The sequence below is a fragment of the Vidua macroura genome, chromosome 12 (genome assembly GCF_024509145.1).
Source record: "Vidua macroura isolate BioBank_ID:100142 chromosome 12, ASM2450914v1, whole genome shotgun sequence".
Taxonomy (NCBI): domain Eukaryota; kingdom Metazoa; phylum Chordata; class Aves; order Passeriformes; family Viduidae; genus Vidua; species Vidua macroura.
In genome coordinates, this window is record NC_071582.1 from 11,626,324 (window position 1) to 11,650,318 (window position 23,995).

The following is a 23,995-nucleotide window of genomic DNA, read 5'->3' on the forward strand; positions in this document are numbered from 1 at the left end:
GAGTTCCATATATCAGAAATCCCACAGCACAGTTTAGAGATGAGCTAACCTGTGATCAGTGGGAGGGCAACTCTAAAGCAGCTGTCAAAGAAAAGAATATTGTTTAAATCAAAAATTTGGGAAAACCTTTCAGTCAGCTTAGCAAATAGTAAGGTATGGGAGAGTTGGCAACACCAGAAACCAATGGAATAGTTCTTATATAACAGCAATTAACTTCTTTAGTTGATCTTGTTAATTTACTCAGATAGATGGTAAAATATTGTCACTAGAGGTTGTATGCAGGGGTGAAAGTGTAAGAGCAGGAGGCAGTTAAATGGTTGTAAAAGTGATGGGCAAAATATGACACAATGCCAAGTCCAGCTAATGAAACTGCCAGAATTTATAGCTGGATAAACTATTTTAAGTTATGGGTCATTTGAGTTCTCAAGTGACAGGTCAGATCTGTGGAGTGGCAAGCGCGGCAGAATTATTGAAATAAGCATCAGCAAACTTGTCTGCCCTTATGTTTAATAACATTTAATTTTATAAGCAGTTCTAGATGATAGCAAGTGGCTGTTCAGTCAATTAAATGCACACAAAGTGACTCTGGAGGCTGCATTATGGCACCGGCTTGAGGCATTATTGGGTGGGTGGGACATCTCTCCATCTTCATACATAAAATTTTTATTTGTGTGTTACTTATGCTCTGACCCTCAGGGAGCTGAGAGCAGAACTCCAGTGACCTATGAAATTCTGCTTCTGAGCCAAAGTATCTGCACAGCACCTATCTCACACCCAGGCCTGTCAGTACTGCCAAAGTGATATTCTCATATCTATCTAAGCACATCCATCTGAGCAGGACACAGGCTCAGCTAAGGAAGCACCAGAGCTATTCTCTGCTCTTTGTCTTCCTTTCCTCTGCTGGAGCTGAGGATGGCTGTGTCAAACATGGGTGAGATCCCAGGGGCACTTTGAGGATTCAGGGTAAAATCTTGTTCCAGAGAAATCAATGGGAGTTTTGCCATTGACTTTGGTGGGGCCGGACTTCATTCATAAAGTGTTGACTGTTTTAATAGATTTACCAGCCCTCCAGGCAGCCCATGCAGAAGTGTAATAGATCTTGCACTCTTGCTTCTAGAAATGAATCCCCTGGCTCAGGCCAAGGTCTGCAGAGAGCAGCTTCCCTGTGCCAAGACTTTCATCTGGGAAACCTACCAAGCCAGTATTGCACTGTAAGTTTGCAGCTCAGTGGGACTGACTTGTGCCTCCACCACAGAAGCATAGCCATACGTGCTGCCCAGCTCTGAGAAAAGCCAAAAGTCCCATGGAGATGTAGCCCAGGTGGTTCTGCCTCTCAGTGGGCTGGGCCCTCAAGCAATAGCAGCAAGGGTGGACTTTGCCAGTTTGCACCATGGCCAAGCTGGCCCTCAGCAGCCTCAGCACAAAGCTGGCCGAAGCCACCATCCAAGCCAGCAGCTGCACTAGCAAAGGGATGGAGCCTGGCTCGTTATAGGGCCAGGCCCCTGCTGCAGTAGCCAGCAGTGGCCCTGTGCTAAAGCTGCAGAGAGGACTGTGGTCTGAGTGCTGCCTGCCATGTGTACTGCCCTGGCACAATGGTCATTTTTTTAAAAAAGAAAAAAAGGAGAGAGGGAATCCTGCTCCATTGTCCTACTGCAAGTGGAAAAGGGCTGAACTAATTCAAACCAAACTCCGAACAGAAACTCCTCCCAGGCAGAGACATTTTTCTGTCAAGTTTCAGCCCTGGGAGAATTTTTACAGCTGAGCAATAAATTCTTGAAACAGAGGTTAAGGCCCTCAATAGCTCCAGGCTTTTAATACAAGGAGCAGCACAGAGCAATGGGTACTCAATGTGTAGGAATGTGTCAGACTGAAGGGAGGCTGGATGTACTGGGGAAAGGAGGGGGTTAATTACCATAATTGCCCAACAAACCTTTCCTAATATTGTCACTTTTTACCCAGAAGTTACAATTTCTGTTACTATAGAAGCAAGATGTTGATACTGGATTCATTTTCTGGGTTTTATTCCTTTTTGTCATTTTTCCCATGAACTAATAAGCCACAGTGGATTTGAAAGTATGAGCAAATGTGAACACTATACAAAGCACTTTTATGTTCTATTGACATTTTCTTCCCACCCTAATAATTTAGAGCTGTTAACATAAAAAAAAAAATTAAGATGATCATACTTCCCATCACTTTCATTTCCCATGTTTATGAAGGAAGAATTGTGAGTAATTTCCCATAGTTATTGTTTGCAGCACAACACATGGTCTCAATTACTGGGATAAAAATCACAGAGAGGGTATTGGTGAGGATAAAAGATTTATCTGTGCATTTCATTCAAAATTCATTTTCCATGCCATAGTTTATATTACTTTGATCAATATCATCTTTCTTGTTTGACTTTATAAACATAATTCAACTATCCTGAGCAGGACCCTGGGTCACGAGAGATCAGTTTGCTGACATATTTCTGAAGCAGTGAAGCATAAGCAGAGTGATCCTCCACCAAACCTACTTTCTGATAAAGGTATCTACCCAAGGGCAGATCTGGACAACTCTAGAGTACAGAAACATAAAATAACCCCTGGATTTGACTTTTGTTCTCATTCCCAAGTAAACAAAAAGGGACAACAGCTAGTGTCAGGATCTGTCTGACCCACATAGAACATAATTCCATGCATTAATATGTATTTTCCTTCTGGCACTTGGGGGTCCTTCACACGCTTTTGCACTACTGCCTTGAAAATGCCTTTTCTGCATTAATGACCTGAGTGGTTGCAGGCCCATGGCTGAAGTCTCTGCATGGGAGCTCTCCAGGCAGCTCTGTGACAGCCTTGGGGCACCTGGCTCCTGCTGCTCAAGGAGAGACAGGTACCATTGACATGTGACTGTGCTGAACCAGCACATGCTATAAAGAGGCAGCTTTAGCACAGATCACAGCAGCTCAGATGTGGCAGAATAAGTGGATTTATCATCCAGGGGTTGACTGTTGCAGTAGATTTGAAGAGTGTGTCTGGTGCAGACGGGCAGGTGGCACTGCTGAGACTGGCAGCAAATGATGTTTGGTTAATTGCAGATTTTGCAGGGTGGGGGTTCAGCTGACACCAAAACCAGCATTATTTTCTTATGTTTTTACCCTGCCTTCCCAGCTGGTGTTCAAGGCAATGTTCAGTTGCTTCTTTTGTAGGACTGCTCTTTGTTAGACATCATGCAGGACATGAGATATTTAATGCTTAGGGGGTTGATGGGGAGGTGCCCCTGCATAAATCCTTTACCAATTCTCTATTTTTTAAATAAATTCCAGGCTGGTCTGTGGGGAACTCAAGACTGTGCTGTTTGTTAGCACAAATGAGCCCAACACAAATAGTTGGTCTTTTTGACCAGAAGGTTGTGCAACTCGCTGGACTTGGCCTTCAACCCAGGCCTGGCAGCCACACTGGGACCCACAATTTCCTCCCATGGTTTTATCTGTGCTGCAGAAAACACTTTTGTTCCCAGGATATTGTGGGATACAGGAGTGTGGAGTTTGCCTGTGTATGGGTCACAACGTGATCTGTAGTAAATTCAGTCTCCTAAATGACATAATCATATTATAGGGTAAATGTATAACAGACAAATTCACAGAGCTGGCTTTGTTGAAGAGTGAACTTCTGAATTACAGTTCTGGTTCCTTACCCTTGCTCTGAGCACATGTGTAGTGGATTTTCTCAGCCTTTTTTATTCCCTTCCATTTCTGGGTGCTGCTTTCAGTCTTAAACCATGAAACACAGAGATGATACATGGTTTAAAGATAAAGATCAGGTCTCTTCAGGACCTCCAGCCATCCTTCACTGAAACTTTTCCATGGCATACAGCAGCTCTCATGACCCGAGAGTCCACCTGGGATTCTTCAGAACTGGCCTCAGTTGTATCATGCCAGAGTTGTACCCCAACAGTAGAAACTGTTGCTGGTCTAAGAGAGCAGCATCTCACTTCTGTGGAGCTTTGATGTAAGAGTTCTACTAACAGAGGATCTCTGAGCTTTCCATCCTTTGTTGTTGCTACTTCTCCCCAGTGCTGTGAGGACACAGATCTTGAAAAGCTACTGGGACGTCTTTCTGGAAGCATATTTGAAAAATGGAGGCAAAAACATAGCAAAAAGCTTTCTGTGAAGGAGGTTCATGCCTTTGTAAATACAATTTAAACATATGGAGTGGGAAATCTGTTAAATTCTGTCTTGATCACTTACCTTTTTGTTTTCAATTCAGTAAATAAGGAATTATCTTTAAGGGCTTATTAATCTGCACACAATACCTGCTAAAGTCTCATTATGATTTGGACTTGATGAGCCTTCCTGGGGTTTTTGGTAACTTCTTACCAGCCAAAGACGTGCATACTGCTTTGCAGTCATTCCTAAAGTGCTGGTTGGTTCAGGAGCATCAGCCCCAGGGAAGGCTTTGCATTAAGGCTGGCAGCCTTGTGCAGTTGAATAGCACAAAAGCAGAAGGCTGGTGATGCATGTCAGAAAGTCTTCTGAGCAGCTGCCCTGCAGAGCTGGTGCTGCTGTGTTGTTCATTCCCCTCCTCCTTTCTTCCAGTTTCCTGTTTCAGCTTTGCACTGATGTGAATACAGTCTGGTCCCTTCATATTCCTTGTCTGCTCTGCACTGACATCTTCCTCCTCTCTTCCTGCCCATCCTTTCTATCACAGGTTTCTCAAAGCAGCACCAACTTGTGCTACCACCTTCTTCACTGGGCCCACCACTTACATTCCCAGTTCATATTCTGCCTGACTGAGTCCAGATCCTGGTCAAATATTTTCCATCTACAGTTTATGTTTGATGCAAAACAAATCTTGTGATAAAGGGATTTAATGATGATTTTTTTTTTTAATTTAAAAGGCAACTTTGTATCAGAAGAGTCCTTTAAAATTACTGAATGAATGTAAAGAAATCTGCATTGACAAGTGCTTTTAGCTTTTTTCCATCTTTAAGGTATCTGTGCTATGGCAGAACTGGCAGCACTGAGAAGCTGAGACCCAAAATCATGTTGGGCACCTCTCAACCAAGATAACTGGTACCACATCACTGTGAATCTCAGCATTTCAGGTAGGAAGTCCATTTTCCCAATATATGCCTGAATGAGAGCTATGTTTAAGTGCAATGTGAGGATAAGGACCACTGGTGTCATCTCCTGAACTTACTTGTTAATTCCTTTGTTAGCTGAATTTACCCCTCAAAATGCAAACAGACATTATGGATTGGATCTTTGTTGCATAAGCCAAACTCAAAGTCAGCACACTCCAGGCTTGGAAATTGCACATGCAACTTCAAATTAAGAATCTGGGGAAGGCTTAATTATTTGGATGGTTTGGTGGAGCAGCACAACCCAAACCAGATTATGCACAGCATCACCTGCAGTGGAAGAACAGATCTCAGTGCTGGTACTCAGTGCAGTGCAGGGCTTTGGGCTCCCACACTGCAAACCAGTTTCTGCATGATTTGTCTTGAGACTCATCTCTTTGCTCTGGTTGGTTTATTTTTATGGTCTAAACTCAAAGCCAAAGTGAAACTCAGCCAAAGTGCCAAGATTTCCTGGTTACAGGTTGAAACCAAGCAAAAAGTCCATCATTGATATGGTTTCAACCTAAAACCATAAATCATTTTTATTCACCTAAAGTTCACTCCAAATTTACTCAAAACTTGGCCTAGATTTGCCTGAAACTTGGTCTATTATTGCTTGAAACTGAGCCCAGCTTCAAAGAGGTTCATGAACCTTCATAAACCTGGCCCAAGTCTTGAGTTTGTAATGAAACCCAAAACCAGGGAAGTTTCACCTGATTTGGATTGGGTTATAGACATTTCTCACGGCTCTAGTATTTATTATGATTATAATAACAACACATTTATACAGAGCTGCAAGCACACAGAGGAGTCCAGACAGCTTTCCTACCAGTCTAAGCTCACCAGCTCAATCATGTGCTGAACTGGAGCTACAGTCAAACTCAGCCCCAGATGAGCTGATTAAAAACATAATTTCTCCTGGGTTGTCAAAGACCAAAATTAAAAAAAAAAAAAAAAAAATCACCCTGAAGCACTTCACACAGAAATTACAAGGATAAAGAATCAACGCCCAAAGAAAACTAAGCAGTAGCCCTGTTTTCTGGGCAGCCTGAGAGATATGCCAGGCAGGCTGGCAGAGCCCAGGTCCTGCTCACCAGCAGTGTCACTTTTGATTATCTCCATGCAGCCTGCTGGCCTCACCCAGAATCTTTTTTTGCAGTAAATTACCAACAACTGACACTGTTTTGCTTGTTTGTTTTTTTGTTTTTTTTTTTTTTGAACTGGTGCAGCTGCACCTGCAGTGGCAGCGTCCTGGGTGGGGTACGTATGGGAAGAGACTCTCCAGGGGCTCTGTGCTAGGGCATAGGGTCATGCTCCTGGCTTTCTGAAGAGTGTGGGGAATGGCCAGGGCTCCAGCAGGCTCCATCTGAGATGCATTTTAGTGAAGAGGGGCAGTTCCCATGGCTTTATGCCAGCTAGGGCTGTCATGGCTGATGAGCCCTGTGGCTTCTTGTCCTCCTCTCCAGGGATACCTCAGGACTTTGGAGATACTCCTGGCAGAATGGCCATGGCCTGTGAGCTCTCCCAAACCAAAACATCTGGTTCTCAGTTCCTGTCCTGTAAAACGAGGATGACAAACACATCCCAACCTCACAAGGGTGTAGCAAGGAACATCCTACAGCCCTGGGAGCCATAGAGAAGCTCATAAACAAACAAACCTGCAGATGTGAGAGCCAAGCCAGGGAGAGGCTGAGCCGGCGCTGCTGCCACGCGCAAGGAAAAGGTCCAGCCCAAGAAAGGGGAAAAGCCCTTCCTCATACTTAACAAAGACTTATCACAGTGTGGCTTTGGCCTGGAAGCACCGAGATGCAGTATCTGTCCAGACTCTTCAGACAAAACCACCTACATTTCTATGTACACATATGGGCACGTGTCTAAGCAGGCTGAGGACTCAGCTGTGCACCAACAAGCAGCAACGGCACGCTGGACTGGCTGGCACCAGCACAGGGCTGCAGCCCAGCTTTGCCAGCACACTCCCACTGGTCAGGCAGCCTGGGCCTCCACAGACACTTCCTGTCACACGGCACAGTAGAAATAGAAAGGAGAGCCCAAAATACAAAAATAAACACTTTGTTGACCTCTCTGGCCCCAGGGTTCCTCTCCTGAACTCAATGGGAAGCTCATAACTGAGAAATTGGCTTGGGCGTGATATTCCTCAAAAGCAGTTGTTAGGAGGGTGTGAAATATTTGGCAAGTTTTAAGGACAACAGACGTAGATTGTTGGAATTTGTCAGAGCTGAAGTCATTGATATGTTCAACATTTTTGCTGCACAGAAAGAGGGTCTCATCTTCAGGCAAACAAGAGCATACAGCCCACTCCAGAGGGATTGGATTTCAAAGTCTCCAAGAGCAGCACCAGCCTTGGTGAAGTGCTCACTGAACAGGGCTGCAAACAGAACCCTGCTGCCGAGCACCTCCACCAGCCTGGCACCAGCAGTGCCTCTGCCTGCTCTGAGAGCAGCCTGGGCATGTCCTGCTCTGTGAGGACAGCTGCTGGTCCTTGCAGCACCTGCCTGGGGACCTGCAAGGGACAACTCAGAAGCACAAAGCACCAGGGTTTGTGCAGGACCAGAACATGTGAGTGAAGCAGAACATGCAATGGGAGTGCTTTGGGCCACTGAATTACTGCAGCATTCCGCCCTCTCCTTATTTCTTTCCCTCTTGTTCCTACTGCAACCTCTACAATCATTCACATTTTCATAGGTGTAAATGATGGCATATTTTGCCCCAAATCACACCTGTCTGCTTGCCCTGTCTTAAGTTTTCACAGCATCCTGAACCAGCACAATCCTGCAGGTTAATGTGACATCCCAGACCATTGTGACAATGGGGTTTGCAGATAGAGCCCTCCAGGCAGCTCTGTGTAACCACAGGAGCTCACACAGGGGCTGCACAGGTCTCTGCAGGCATCCAACATACTCAGGCCACAGACAACAACTAGAAGCTCTGGGGTTTTCTGAACACAAGGGTTTCAGCCAAGTGCTAGTCTGCCAAGATTGTGATAACATGAGGGCTTACTCTGGGCAACTACTCTGGTAGGACATTGCCAACCCAGATTTACTGGATTAATCTGGTGTACATCATATTTTGGCCTTAGCTTCTGGCCACTCCTGCAAGCAGAAAAGCTGCAAGATTTGCTCTGCGGACAGACTGAAGCAGACAAGATCCTGGGTTCAGATGTCCCAGTTTTTTGAAGCTAGTGTGTCCCATTAGCTCCTGTCCTACCTGGCACAGGGCAGCTGGGGGGGCACTGAGAGGGGCACAGCTCCTGCAGCTCCAGCCTCATCCAATGCTGAACTCTGGCTTTCCTTCTGTAACTGAAAAGACAAGATTTTCTCATCACAGTGAAGTAAGAGGAGCTCTCTCCTCTTCATCTGGTGCCTAATCAGAAAGTAGCAGCACAATGTGAGCTGTTAACCTCGCAAATTTGGGCAGAGACCATCAGATCCACAAGAGTACTGTGAGGCTTTAATGGTTCAAGTGGCCATTCCTTCACAGCCAACATCAATTTTTAAAAGTGGTGAGAAAGCTTTTACAATGCCAGCGCCACCACCTCCAGCTTGGCCTAGAGCAGCAGGTTTGGTGCCTTGTGATGCACTTACCTGTTGTGGTGCTGCTGGCAGAGACTGGCAGTGCCAAACCTGGGCCCAGGAAGGTACAGGCAGAGCTGGACACGAACCGTGGCACCTTGCTCTCCAAATAGCTCAGGCCTGTCTGTGCTGAGGAGTCTTGACCTGATCAGCTCTTCCAAAGCTGAACTTGAATCACAGCATAGAATATTTATCTTAGAGAAAACCTGAGTATGACCCTTCAAGACCTGCCATAAGAAAGCAAATACTTGGGGTTCTTTGAAAGTCAGCTTAGAAGAGAGACTGTGGAAACAGTGGTGTTCTGCCAAAATACACGTGGGCTGACAAGTTTACAAGGTACTGTTACAACACACAATAAGAGAATGATTTGCTGTGTACAGTAACAAACCATCTTTGTTAAAATCTGTTAACCAACAATTATATTTATTATCCATGCAATCACCTATGCAGAGTCATATGCACAATCACAGTGGAGGGAAGCCACACTTATTTCAAATAATTAAGCATTTTACTATTTCCTTGAATTTGGAAAATGTCCTTTAATTGCAAAAGGATACACATTTAGAAAGACCTCTGCTTCAGTCTGTCTAGTGCTTAGAGTCATTTTGGGGTCTCACTATCAAATGAAATACAGCAGATTATTTCAAAATCACACTGCAAGTTACAAACCACTTTTTAATTGCAGGTTGCATGCAATGTTATTTTGCAACCTTTGTGCTTCACTGAGACACCAAGGAAGCTGCAGAAATTCAAACTAATGGAAATAATCATACACATACAGCAACTGAAACCAAGAAACAAAAATTATATATCAGTTAAAGGACATTATTGCAAAGAGACAGATGAATAATGTACAAAAAGTGGATTTTTATGTGCAGATTGGTACAGCACAACTTTGTTTTACATTTTAAAATGACTAAAAGAGCTACTGTCAAGATTTCTTGTTTCTGAAGCATAGCAAAGGCAGTTTGCAGAATGGTGCGAACACTGGAGCTGCTGGAACACAGTCAAAGAACCTTTGGCATCATAAGGTGTTACATGGAGCTGAAATGTAAACCAACTCTACTGGACAGACTCCTGACAGGTCTTTCTGAAATTGTCCTCAGTTCATCTCAGTGTTTAGGGGCTGAGAAAAAATACTTAAATGGTACACTTACCTATAAACTATACAATCATGCACACTGGCACTAAAACTCATTCCCAACCTGCTGATAGAGGAGTGCCATTTACAATTTTAAAGTTCTGATTATATCTCACCATAGTTACGCAACATATGGAAAAAATACACTGTTCAACATTTTGGCACTCTAATAAATAAAATCCAGACATGGTCTACTAAAAATATCAAAGTAATCCTGTGCACAAGCTTCTTTTTTATATAGTTATATTTGTTATGCAGAAGAAATGACAGAGAGCAATAATACAATTTGGGGTGAATTATAGGAGTACATTTCCCTTCCAAAGCTATTATAGCTCAATATATGTTCCCTCTATCAACTACAGTGTTGTCCCAGCAGCAGTTTCAGCACTTCTTTCTTCCAGATTTTATAGCATCACACCTCAGTACAATGTTCTGCCACTGCTGCTAAAAGATACACCATGGCATTTGCATATACAAGAACATCCACATCACTGAATAATGCACTTGATATTAAAACCCATCTAAAGCTTGTGATGGTTTCCGGTATTGGATTATTCCTCTTTTATCAGTCTTGGGTTGTATAACAGTAACTGTTGAAGTGGGGGTAAAAGATAGGAATATCTTAAGGCAGTTTTAGCAAACAGTAGTTTTTTCTTTTCACACTTAACTGTGTTTTCTGTATAATGATTTAACATCCACTTCTGCATGTTTTGGCTATCAGATTACTTTTTGACCAGACTACTCAGGTGAAGTCATTGGAAATGTTCTTGCTTCCTTTCTGGAACCACAGAGTAACTTGAGAGAGGTCCACTGCTATTAAGATTTGTGAAGGTTTCTGTACTTCTTCTGCTCTTTCTTTGCATGAAGAATGAACAGCAGCAGCTCCCTCAAGGAGGAATCACCTGGACACATAGACGGATACAAAGACAACCCTACTGACAACTCCTGAAGTATAAGAATGCAGTTTATCACACTTTTAGCAAAAACACAAGGCCACAGAATAAACTAAAAAAAAAAACTGTTTTATTGTGACATTTATGACATTGAACCCTTGTTGATATGAATGACTATGGGTACTCTTGACATGTTACAATATGTCATGGTGTAGGATGGCACTGATTGTCATCTGACTTTTGAGAATGTTTAATGGTCCCTACTGACCTCAGTGCATTTTGGCAAGTCACAGAAACTTTATCATCAGGTTTGTGTATACAGTTAACAAGTAGTTGGTCTTATAAGCACCATTACAAACCCTCACATTAAGGGTATTATTAATCTAGTTTACAAATGCTTCATTGATAAAAATAGCATGATTACAGTATACACACACTTAATTTACATGTAATGTATTATAGGCATAACTGAGATAAACTACTGAGCTAACTTTGGTTGATTGAAGTATTTAGACTGAATAAAGGCAATTTTGGCTTCTAAGTTGTGTAAATATTACAGTGCATTTATAAATCTAGGTTGAAAATTTACTAGCACCAAATGGATATCATAAATGGCTGACCTAGTAAGTTGTAGTTGGAGAAGCGAAGTTTAAGAATTACAAAAATAGAGCTGTCCATCAGTTGAAAGCACATTCTTGTACCTCTGCTGAAATGATGACGTGTCTCAGCATCAGTGGCCAACTTCCAATGATAAAAGTCCCAGTTTTCAAGATTCAACATATCAAGGTAGCTCAGCTACACGTAAAAGCCTGAGAAAGTGGTAGTTTTGAGCTCATGTATTCATCCTGTACCTTGTTTATGCAATAATATGATAGTGCTTGTTCATACAAATGTAGTCATGTAAGATTGTACCTATGATATGGAGAATCTGATTGGGAGGAATATTCAGTCCTACCTATCTATCTTTGGTTTAATTATTTGGTCTTTGGTTGATGAATTAATGAAGCAATATCTGAATTTTCATTTTCAGGTTATCTCCCAGCTCACCACTGAGGTAGTCTTTGTCATGTTTTGCTTCAAGCTGGTTAAGTTCCTTCTTTTTATAGAGTGGAATACTACTGATTTGTAATGAATAATTTCCAGGCACTGGCTTCTTCTTTGTGAAATGAAGGTAACTTATTCCGTCCTTCTTATTGATTCTAAAGAAACCATCTTCATTTCCGGAGTCAATTAAATATCGGTTATGGTTTGTCAGTGTTGTGAGGGCAGGGAGCAGCTCCAGGATGCGATCTTTGTTACTGAGATCCGAGATGTTGATGGAGAAGACCGCTGCTTTCTCAATATCCCAGCTGGCGAGACTGATTGGCGGCTCCAGCTCTTGCTGATCCTGCATAAGAACAAAGGATGTCAGCTGGCTTTGTCAGAGAGCATTTCACATGTGCCTGTGTGTGTTCCTTGCCCAGGTCATTCATTACTAATTAGACAATTTTAAAAAGGAGGTTCTGTAACATCATCTGTCAAATCCACTCTTAAGGGCCTAGGACTCCTCAGGATGAAGTACAGAGCTTGTCACCACTGCTGTGTGGGTTAGAGGAGCCTGAGACACGTGCTGGAAGTTTCTGTGCACGCGCCTTGCTACCTGACAGGTGAAGCCCCTCCATGCTGGGAGCCTGTGACCAGCCTCCTGCAAAGAGAGCAAACAAGGCACTCTCCTCCTCTCTGCCAGGGTAGCCACAGGCTGAGAGAACAGCTGTGAAGGAGAGCAGGGTCTGTGAGAGAGCCACAGCATTTCAATGGAGATTTTCTGCTTTGCAAGATTCGTTTGGGTTAAGCGTGGAGCCAGGGCAGCCTGCAGGTGCAGCAGAGTGCTGGAAAAGCACCCTCACCCTTCACCTCAGACAGCAGCACAAGATGTAACATTTTCATTTGGAAAGCAAGGGAAGCTCTACATCACTTCTGAGACAAAAACACTACCTGACATCCAAAACCAGCTTTGGTCTACTTTAGGGTGTAGATTTTTCCTAAGGGATTGTCTCTTGGCAAACTCCTTCTGAGTCCAGCTTTCACAAGACAGCCACAAACGCTTTCCCCCCAGAAAGGGTCAATTACCTCTGCTTCACTTGCAGTTTCATTAATGCTCCTGCGCTTCCTTCCTCTCTTGGGATAGCCATTGATTTTACATTCATAACAAGCTTCTGGAGAGAGGGAATTGTCATCTACTTCTCCACCGAGTGAAAGCTCTTGTCCTTGACCTCTGCCTAGCCCCACTCCAGAAACACAGTGTCTGAGGAAGGAAGAAATTCAAAATTAACTCCAGTGAGACACAGATCTTATCAAAAGCTGCATTTGGGGGACTGTAAGTACAAATAATTAAGCAATTATGTTGCATTCATTTCCTAGGAAGAATTTCTGCTAAAGTCAACAGACAAAATTCTCACTGAATCACAATGAGGCCACTCTTTATTTCAAGAATCTGCTTTCATGGGTTTTTGCCCAAGAGAGACCTGCCAATATTTAACAGTCTTAAAAACACAGGCTTAAGCTTTGAGTTGTTGTTAGCAATTTCTGTTATCCAGCCTGGAACACATTTAAAGAGACCAATTTTCAACAACTGCTGAAAAGTCTGGAGAGTGAGGTCTTTCATAATGCATCCCAAAGCTTTTAGTCACTTAAAAACTTTAAACCACAATCTTCCTGATTTCCATTTGGGTTGTTTGGTCCTATATGTTGTACAGCCCAAACATGCCCACTGGGGCAAGGGAAATTGGTTTTCTTGATAAAGCATACATTTATTTAAAAAAATACTAATTTGAAACACAGAAGAATATGGAACATACAAGAACCTAAGAGCATGCAGAGCTGTTATTTCAACCAGCAGGTGAAACTTCTTGTATAATGTAGTTTCTTTTTGCAGCTGGTAGGGGGTGTTATTATTAATGTTTGTTTTATTCCTCTTTAAGGAGACAAGTGAATCACAGCAAGGAGTGTGAGATCAGAGGACTTGGCAGGCTGCTGGGGTGTGCAGGAGAGGTGAAAGCAGTAGCTTAAAATAGAGGATTGAACCTGGAAGCCCTGACCAAATTTCAGTTCCAAGCATTAGACCCCTCCCTTTCCATGGTTAACTTTCCCCACCCCACCCTCCCCGCCCCCCCTCCCCTCCCCCCTCCAATCTCCAAAATCAGTAGATGCATCCAACTCTTGAGCACCTTCCCAATCCTATCCCTCTTTAATTGCTGACAATCCCCCTGCTCCCCACTGCTAAGAAAGGAGTAGACTATATCCCACTGGTATCTGTTAGTTTAAAATGAGAATCCCTTACCCTTGTCCTATTCTGAAGTAACCAGGTGGACATCCACAGACATAGCCACCTTCAGTGTTTGAACAACCATAACTGCACGGGGCTTGTGCAGAACCGCATTCATTGATATCTTGGCAACCTCCACTAAACTGCTCATACTGAAATCCAGTAGGGCACATACATTTATAGCTTCCCAAAGTATTGTGGCAGGATGCTCCTCCACAAATGTGCGCACTGAGACATTCGTTTTCATCTGGAAAAGAAGCAGAATATACCAGGTTAACTTTTACCCAGGTACAGCCCAGCCTTGTACAGGTGGTGCTTGGCTGAATGTGCTGCCACCTCAGATGGACATGGACAACTGGGCTTGTCCTCCCCCTTGCCTGGGGCAGTGGTCCTTGGGAGATGACTACAACCACACAACAGCAACACTGGGGCTACTCTACAGAAGATGTTTCATGCCATGTCAGGTCATGCCCTGGAAAGCAGCAAAACAGAGAAGATAGCTTTTTTTTCCTAGAAATAACTGAGAAGAATAAAACATTGTACAGCCTGGTCAAGTAATCCCTTGTTCATAGTGCTATTCAACATTAAAGGAAAAGAGTAAGGAATCAAGTTCTGACACTTTTCCCAGGCATTGAAAATACCACCCTACACACTTATATTTAAATATTAAACATAGGTAAAATATGGGAAGTAGTAAAGTAAAAATAAAAGCAGCTGTAGTACAAAAGACTGCTATATTCTGAACCAGTTCTTTTCCAAACTTCCTAAGGGTGGCACTGTAGGAGTTTCAGGTCAGTTCAGGCTTATTTACTGAAAATGATTACTTTTTGAAATTAAGCTGGTCTGATTTTTGATGTCTGATGTGGCAAATTGCTTCCAAAAGTTCCAAATGTTATTGTTCCCCATTTTCTGTGATAAATGTATATGTACATTGTGGGGGTGTGCACACATAAGAAACTCCATTTGGGAAGTACAGAGCAGCATCTCTGACCTCAACATCCAGGTTACAGGAGAATAAGTAATAAGTCACAGCATTACTGTCTTTTTCCAAACAATGTGGCTCTTTGTTCTTTATTTAAAAGTAATGTCTTTTCTTCTTGCAGCCTGATTCACAGTGTGGTGTACTGTGGAAGTGCCTGGGCAGGGGATGCAGTCACAGACAGCACAAGACATGGGAGGAACCAAAGCATTCTTCAGTGATTATCTAAATGTGTTGCAGCAACATAAAAAATCCCTGAACGATTCATTAAATAGGCTAAAAAAGACACAAACTGTTTGCAAAGTTGGGATTGCCAAAGAATATGAAGGAATTGTCATGGAAAAACCCAGTACATGGATTCTTCCCCTGTGGTACACCCAGGAGATCCAGATAAGTATCTTAAGAATATACAGTTATAGACAGTACAACGTGAATATGTGGAGACCACAAGGTATTAAAACCTGGGGCTGAATCCTGTGTTCCCAGAGCCTGTAAGGGTTTGCCATTAACTCAGAGAGATATTTCAGTGTTTCTCACACCTCAGAGCAACTATACCAACATCATAAATGCTTTTTTGGGCCACAGGAAGTTACTGCACCAAGAGCAGATATGCTCACTTCACCATGCTCCACAGTGGCAAGAAAGGGGACATTAGTGAGATTAATTCCCATATTTTGGGTGAGTGTTGGAAGAAAAAAAATATGAAGAAAAAGAAAAAAAATGTTGGGACCCTCAGACTGCACAAGCTGCGCTGTCAGGCACCGGCCTTGCTCTCCTGTGCTCTGTAACACACAGCTCTGTCATGCTCAGCTTCAGCAGGAAGGAGAAATGCCATGAGGACACAGGGGCCCAAACCTCCTTTCCTGCAGCTTTGGATTTCTGCCTGGACTGCCACATGTCCAAGAAGGTGGAAGTACTGGCTGAGTCTTGCACCAGGTGTGGCCCTCAAGAAATTTCCCTGGTGAATTTTCTAGTGGATCAGTATTTTTGGTGCCAAGGCTGGCACCTTTCTTTCAGTGGGGCAAATACTCAGTGCTTGTGAATTTTGAAACTGGTATTCCCTGTATACATCTAAACAGTAGTCAATGGCCTCGAAAGCTGGAGTATCAGTGTACACCTGGTTTGGAAATACACTTAGTTATATGTTTTCACCCAGGAAGATCTGGAAACAGCCATGATGTTTCACAAAACTCAACACTGTACTTTTTCAGATTCTGCAGTGTTCTCCAGCAGCCAGACATGACAGTGCTGGTTTCTTGGGGGATTTTTATCCTCCTGCAGATAAAATTTGAATGTAACCCTAAACTCTGCTAATTGAATTAACATTCAAACCCATATGTTTGTGTTCCCTCCTTGTTCCTTGTATGTTACAGGCATAGAGTGCTAGAGCAAAACAAACATCACAGCAAGGAGTGCGTATAATGTCAGGAGGTTTGGTAAGCACAATTAAAAGCAGAGACCTCCCTGGAGCACCACAGTGGTAACAAGGCAAGGCTTTACTATCTTTTTGAGAGCAAAGAAAGCCAAACAAAAAGTTATAAAGCTCTTTTTTCTCAAAGAGGTCATCAGACACATGTCTGGGTATCCACACAAGACCAGCTTGCATGAAAGCCATTAAATGTGATGGAAACTGCACATAACTGTCACTAGAGGAAAAATTCTTCCTGTTTCTCTTGTTTGAATATGCTGCATACTACACTGCTGAAACAGAGGCTTTTCCCATGACTGCTGCACAGGCAGCCCCATCTATGAGGGCTCAGAGACTTGGTATAGCTACAAAGTTTAGATAGGGAAGAAAGAGGCATTTCATTCACCAGTGTATTTACTTATTAACATAAACTTATGAGCACTAGAATTTGTTAATTATAACCAGAATTGTCCTGTTAAGCACTCACTCTAAACTGTATCCTAAAGCTTCAAGGAAGAACCTCTAGACAGACAGCTGCAGGTTTGCTCAAATATAACAAATTGTTAATCCTGTAAAAATTACAGAAGAGGAGGGACTTAATCACAGCAGCCTTCCTGTAGGTGTTTTAAAAATGACAAAAACACAGATCAAGTAGTATTTTAATGGAATTTGAGATTGTTGGAGCCAGAAGTTGAATTTTATGATTTAATAATTCAAAGTTGTAGTTCTGAGAGTGCCAGGCTCAAACCACCATCCACTCTTAGGCAGGACCTTTGTCCAAGCAGAGACCATTGCAGAGCTGAGTAAGATTTCCTTTTCAGACCACAAAATACATGAGCAACACAAGTTTCCTCAAAGTCAATACAACCTCTAGCACCATCAAGGAGAGCTTTGTGCTTAATACTTCTTGAACCAGGACATGGGTTACTGTGTGTTTCATATCCACTCTGCCTTCACAGGAGACCACACTTGTAATGAAACTCTGCTGAACTTAGCAAATTATAATCAGAAAAGAAAGTATGGCAAACTGCACCATTGCCCTTCACTTCTTGCTGCTAACTAAAGTAACATGCATTTTAATGTATGAATTTACAAAAGTGACTTGCCAACACATTGGTTCCACTGGTAATGCTGGAGATATCCTTGTGGGCAGCTGCACCTGTATCCTCCAATTATATTTTGGCAGCCATGCTGACACCGGTGGTTGCCATCACATTCATCAACATCTAAAAGGGTGAAACACACTCTTGAGTTTTGGGAGAGAAGCCCAAATTATGCTGTATTTGGAAAACATGCTACAAATAATCACATATATTCATTTATCATATATAAATAATATATTTCAGATTCTTCCAAAAACCTGACAACTATGGGCCTTTCGGGTTTGGATTTGTGGCTCCATAGCAAGTAATATAGGGCTGAAAACCATGGAAAGCTCTCATATTCAGCAAAAATTTTCAGTTTTTGCGTTCTGCTGTGGAGCAGACAGAAGAAAGCCATTTGTATATGGGATCCCTAATGCCTTCCTAAGGGTCCCAGCTCCACAGCAGACAGACCCTTGCTTTTACCTGGGCATCCAACCCAAAAATCCCAGGATACCTCTTTTCAAAACAACCCAAACTCTATCCAAGGAAAAGGCTCTAAGGACCCAGAGGAGTAAGTCTGCAGCCCTTGAACTCTCTCTTTAGCAGGTCACCTTGGAGAGGCAAGACTTTCTGTCCTTTTCTGTCCTCGAATCCCTCAGAAATCCATGCAGGATTCAAAAGAGGTTCACTGAACTTATAGCACTTAAACTAAAACATTCCAGGCTATGTTGCCTCAGAAAATATCTGTCCAGCTCTTTAGAATCCCACAACACATCCATTTTTTTCTGGCCCATGGGCAGAAATACTGCCTTGTTGCTAAATTTCTATACTCCCCCCTCGCTTCAACCTACACATGCTTGCTTCTGCAGATTTTGGTGTTTACTCCATAGGTCCTTCCTTGGGTGACAGTATGAAAGAAGATTAAGGAAGCAAGAGAAGGCCATGTTAAATGCACTGTGTTGTACCCACCTTCACAGCTCTGCCCAGTTTGATCAAGTGAGAAGCCACGTTGACACTCACAAACAAAACTTCCTGGTGTATTTTGGCAAATGCCCTTTGCCCCACAAAGATTGATCTCAGTAGCACACTCGTTGTTGTCTGAGGGAAAGCAAAGCTCAGTGTTAGTTTGTAGTTATCATTTCAAAGCTGATGTTTTGGCCATGCTAATGATGGAAGGGTTGTGGCAGGAGATAAAGGCACATCAGTAACACAGGTGTCCCACTGCCTTCCCAGGTTCTCACTTTGCATTACAGGACAGTTTACACTGCCTTCTTTTGAATTTGGAAACACAAAAGTAATAGGAAGGGAAACTTGCTTTTCTTCACCAAAAATTCAAAGTTTGATGTTTTGGTCTCCCAACACCTCCAAATTCACACCAATACCACAGGATCATCAAACTGACACAGAAACAGGATCTAGCTTGCAGAGCAGAAAGTGTGGTTTGCAGGAGGAAGCAGTTTAGTTTAACATTTCCATGTACCCAATGGGTATGTGATCAGAGGAAACTGCAGAAATGTATATTTCACAGCTGTTTCAAGAAGCCTTGACATGATCTCAGTGAGCTACAAAAAGAAAAATATAACTATTTTTTGCTCAATGCTGAAGAAAGGGTAAGGCAAGAGTTAAAAAGTGGTGTTTGTACTGGCTGGTTCTTGAAAGTGCAAACCTCAAAGACAGATTATGAAAGCAAGGGAAAGTGGGAGGAAGGGGCCTCTTTGCAGCCCTCTCTGGTGGGATTAGGATCAGAATCCGGCCTATGTTTCCATTTGGTTCCTCAGGAAGATGATTTTACTTCCTTGCTACTTTGCTTCTGGAGTAAGGGTCAATAATAAATCCCAAATCAATGTTTACCTTCCCACGTCACCTACCAATGCAGGCTGTATGGTGCTGAGTGAATCCAGGAGGACATTTGCAAGTGAATCCTCCAATAGTGTTGACACAAAGGAACTGGCAGTTGTGCTGCTTTGTTGCACATTCATCAAGATCTAAAAAAAAACCAAGAAAACATCTTTCAGTTATATTCCCTAGACTCAGAAATAAGTGAATGCAAATAAATAACAGCAGATAAAGCCTTTTGAATTTACATATCACTTTACACACTGGTTCCCAGTTCCTCTTACATGAAGCCCCACATTTAATGAATGGGACTTTGGAGCTCCAGAGTGTCCATGCTAACACTGAATTGCAGACACCACTCTCATTTGTCTGAAAGTTTCTCTGATGTAATAAATGTCTGCTCAGCCAATAAATGGGAAGTCATCATCTTCATTAGATCTGACAGACTGGAAAATGGCCTTGCACTGAAGCACACTATTACTCCAAAATAAATATTTAAATGCTAACAACAAAGTACACTGTCATTCTGCATGCCAAATTTGGAATTGCTGCTCTAATATGTGTGGTTTTAATAAAAGCTTAGTTACCAAGACACATAAATGTATGGAATTCTAAAGAATATTCCAAAACCTCTCCTGCACTGTTGTGTCTTATCCAGTATGCTGCAAAAGCAGTAGGTAAAAATTCTGTTGATGTTGGGGAATGCACTGCAAACCATGGTCACCTTTGAATCCAGTAAGATTCATTTATCATTGAACGATACGGCTTAAACCATTATATGGCTTCAACAAGCTTACCAAAATAAGAACAATCATATATATTATTAATTACAAAATCTTTTAAGATCAGCTGCCATCAACCTGCAAAAATTCCTGTTGATCTGTTGTTCATCCAAATTAACAAGGAATTAACTGAAATACCAGCTCCATCCTGTGCAGGCCACTTCCACTGTCTTTAGTGGAAATACTCATATGAATCAAGGCGACAGATTTGCATAATTTAAATGTCCTTGCAATTATTTCTGTCTGTGAAACACAGTTTCTGCAGTAAATTCTTGATTTTTACCTTTGCAGCTTCTCCCATCTTCTTGCAGGATGTATCCTTTTGGACATGAACATTGGTAGCTCCCCTCTGTGTTTTTGCAGATGAAATTGCAAGGTTTTGGAGACTCATTGCATTCATCCAGATCTACAAGAAGCAAAACCATATACCTCAGTGCTAATCAAGATTTGTGATAATGTTTTACAAAATGTTTAGGATAGATCAGAAGGAAATCCAAATCCCCAAAGCATTAACAAGTGACATTTTATTTTCTCATTTTTCAAAGTATTTCTATTTCTTTCTTCAAATCCTCTCTTAGTAATAGACTTCATATACAAACACCACAATGTAAAACCTACCAATGCAAAGAGTGCCAGTGACATCTGTAGTATAGCCCAGATTGCAAAGACAATGGTAAGTTCCCCTCTCATTGATGCACTCCCCGTTGCGGCAGACGTCATGAATAACCTTGCATTCATCAATATCTGCAATTAAACAAGGGTTAGTTTCAATGGAACAAAACTGATTTTGTACAGCTTCAATAGAGTCTTGTGACCTGACACAGAGAAACCCACACCATACATAAAATAATTACATGAAATAGTGAAACATTGCAGAGATTTAAAGATAAAAAGTGGAAAAATACGGAATGGAGCATTAATCTTTCTTATGCAATGAACAAGATGTAAGTGGAAGGGAACAACTGAAGCTGATCATGTATCAGCCTCCACAAATCAAACATCCCTTTGCCTTCATGTACACAAATAGCTCTCAACATGTGCCTGCAACACACTCAAATGTGAGATGCAAATTCCCATTTGAGTGCATGTCAGTCAACCAGGACATAAAGCAAGTATCTGCCAAGATGGGATGGATGCCTCATCATCCAGGGCCTTTGGCCGTGCGCCTTCTTCCCAAAGGACTATACTTGGTCAACATGAAAAATCTCAGAAAATTTCAGCTGATATCCAAAACATGTAGGACATGACAGTGTTCAAGTATGGAAAAAAGAGAGTTTATAATTTATCACCTAATTTGGCATTGTCTAAGAGATCATTTAATGGAAAGTACCTGCTCCACTGGATGTGTATCCTCGTCCATGAGGGCAAAGCTTCTTGAAGGCCACGGTGCCTGGGAAGGGACAGACCTCACAGTTCTGCCCCCAGCCTCGGCCACCGTCACAGCAGCACTCAGACTTGGTGACAGCGTTCCTGTTGCTCGATCCGATTTGGCACATACTTTGTAAGACTTCAGTGAAACAGTAGCCCTCCCTGTTGTCTGGAAGACAAATTGTGCATCACAGAGAATCCTGATGGTGAATTCCAGAGGGTCGTGAGATGTTGGGAATTTAGTCAGAAATATAACAGAAAGGGCATACTTCACCCTGAGACTGTGGAACTGAGAGTGAAAGACTACCAGCAGTAAGAACGAGAGAATGACATCTAAGGGAAACAAAGACAAGAAATTTAGCAAAAGGCGGAAGACAAGAAGCTTCAATATGCTTATAAAAATGTATGTTGCTGTTTGAACCTAGAGAAAAAGGACTGGCTGAAAATCAGGACCAAAGAAATGTCTGAGCAGTTCCTGGCTGACTGAAACCATGGAACAGTCAGCTTTCACAGCAAGTCACCCCAGCTGGACTGACTGAGGCAGGGATATGGTGAGCATGGGAAGAAGGAACTTGCAGGAGGACACCTACATACGAGGGCCCCTTCCTAAAGGCATGTAAATTCAAGAGTGTGTTTTCTCACCATACATTTCTAAGTTTAATTTCAGCCCTCATTGCTGCTATGCAAGTGACAGCTCATTCAGGTGTAAACTGGGACTTACCAAGGCACTCGTCCTGGGTGTCGCTGACCGTGAATCCCTCGTTGCACTCACACCTGTAACTCCCCACTGTGTTCACACAACGGCCGTTCTCACAGAGCCCAGGTTTGGTCTGACATTCATTCTCATCTGCATTTTTGAAATTTTATGACAAAAATCAAGTCCATTATTAGATTAATGCAGGTAAGAGGTTGGTACGGAACTTTTATGCTGTGCATTCGGCCTGGTTAAACTTCAATTTTTTTCTTTTTCTTACATTTTAAAGTTTATTTTTTTCAATTTTCAGAGGAAAGATGGCCATCTAGCTCACAACTGTTATATATATTATATCTGCAGTACATTCCTCACTGGTTTTCAAAATTTTTCATAGTTACAGCTGCAATTCTGAATGCCATCCAAGGTTTAAAAAAATTCAGATCTACTCTCATTCATGCTAGCAGAGATAAACAAGCCTACAGCAACCAACCGAAATCCTCACCTTCTTCCCTCAGAGCATTCAGCAGCAGCAGTACAAACTGATTATAAAGACACCCACACCCAGATTTTCTACTTACTACCCACAGATGTGTACATCTGAACAGCAAAACCAAGTGTGTACAGCACCAATAGATCAATTACACAAGAAGTTGTGCAATTCTACCGCTGAGTTTCTTAACACTTCGTTAAATCCACAATTTTAATCCTGCTGAGGAACTGTGTATTTCAAGAGCTTCAACACTTCAGTGTCACTTACCTATACAGCCTTCCCCGTCTGGTCTGCGCTGATAACCAGGCCCACAGATACACATATAGGTGCCAATTAGGTTTTTGCATTCCATCTGCTTTGAGTCACAGTCATGAATTCCTTCTTCACACTCATTCTGATCTAAAACACAAGGTTTAGACTTCATTATATAGACACATGATCCTGGAAATTCACAATAGTAAATTCTGACTTTGGAATCTCTATCATAATCAAACCCTACCCATACATTTATTGTTCTAAACCAACCATAAATATACTAGCCTTGAGCAAACTGATTTCTCCCAAATGCCCATTTTTAGGGCAAGACAAAACCATATCATCTGATATGACCTCACTTTAGGCAGATGTATAAATTTACTGGCAGGACAGGCCTAGTACAATCAAGTGCATAATGCAAATCATAGAATTTCATCCCAAATTCTTTCTGACTCAGTTACTTCCTGGGATTAAAACTCTGGCCCAATAGTGCAGTGAGTCAGAGCCCTGCTCCTGCAGGAACTGAAATCATTATCTCATAACTGTGAGAGCCTGGCAGGAGCTTTACCTCTGCACATTCTCCGGTCCTCCCGCAGAACGTAGCCCCCGGGGCACTTGCACTCGTAGGATCCAAAGGTGTTCACACAGCGGAAAGCACAGAGCAGAGGGTTCTGAATGCACTCGTTCACATCTGGATTTGGGGCGACAAAGACCATGGAGGGAGGGAAACACTTGTGTAAAACTCAGCAGACTTGAGTGCACAGGCTTTAGGTACAGGCAATACCACAGATCCCAGTTTACTGAGGACTAGATTTTAATAGCTGGGGACCCTTGGTTCTACTCTTCATGGATTTCTGTAGAGAAGCAGGCACCAGACACACCAGGATGTTTGCACAGCTACCTGAAGTTTCAATAAGTTCAACAGCAAGCAGCCAATGGAAATAATTTCCAGATCCATGCTGCCAAAATACTTGCTCAGTTAAAACTAGATCTTTTCCACACCTAGGTTCGTTTTTTTCTGATTGATTATTTAAATTCTACATGCACTAATTCAGTTTCTTCATAAA

The 23,995-nt window shown here is 42.3% G+C and overlaps 1 protein-coding gene across 1 annotated transcript in view; it reads right to left on the minus strand.

Annotated features, from left to right (window-relative positions):
* Positions 1–10,835: 10,835 nt before the first annotated feature.
* The window catches only part of FBN1 (fibrillin 1), a 145,836-nt gene continuing 132,676 nt past the window's right edge, over positions 10,836–23,995 (minus strand). Inside the window, exons 54-65 of the mRNA XM_053988142.1 lie at positions 23,497–23,619; positions 22,941–23,072; positions 22,211–22,336; positions 21,452–21,658; positions 20,740–20,865; positions 20,405–20,527; positions 19,372–19,488; positions 18,473–18,601; positions 17,525–17,644; positions 14,047–14,278; positions 12,837–13,011; positions 10,836–12,114 (exon numbers count right to left, since the gene is read on the minus strand). Of these exons, the coding sequence (XP_053844117.1) occupies positions 11,725–12,114; positions 12,837–13,011; positions 14,047–14,278; positions 17,525–17,644; positions 18,473–18,601; positions 19,372–19,488; positions 20,405–20,527; positions 20,740–20,865; positions 21,452–21,658; positions 22,211–22,336; positions 22,941–23,072; positions 23,497–23,619 (2,000 nt within the window). The 3' untranslated portion in view covers positions 10,836–11,724. The remainder of the gene's footprint in view (positions 12,115–12,836; positions 13,012–14,046; positions 14,279–17,524; positions 17,645–18,472; positions 18,602–19,371; positions 19,489–20,404; positions 20,528–20,739; positions 20,866–21,451; positions 21,659–22,210; positions 22,337–22,940; positions 23,073–23,496; positions 23,620–23,995) is intronic.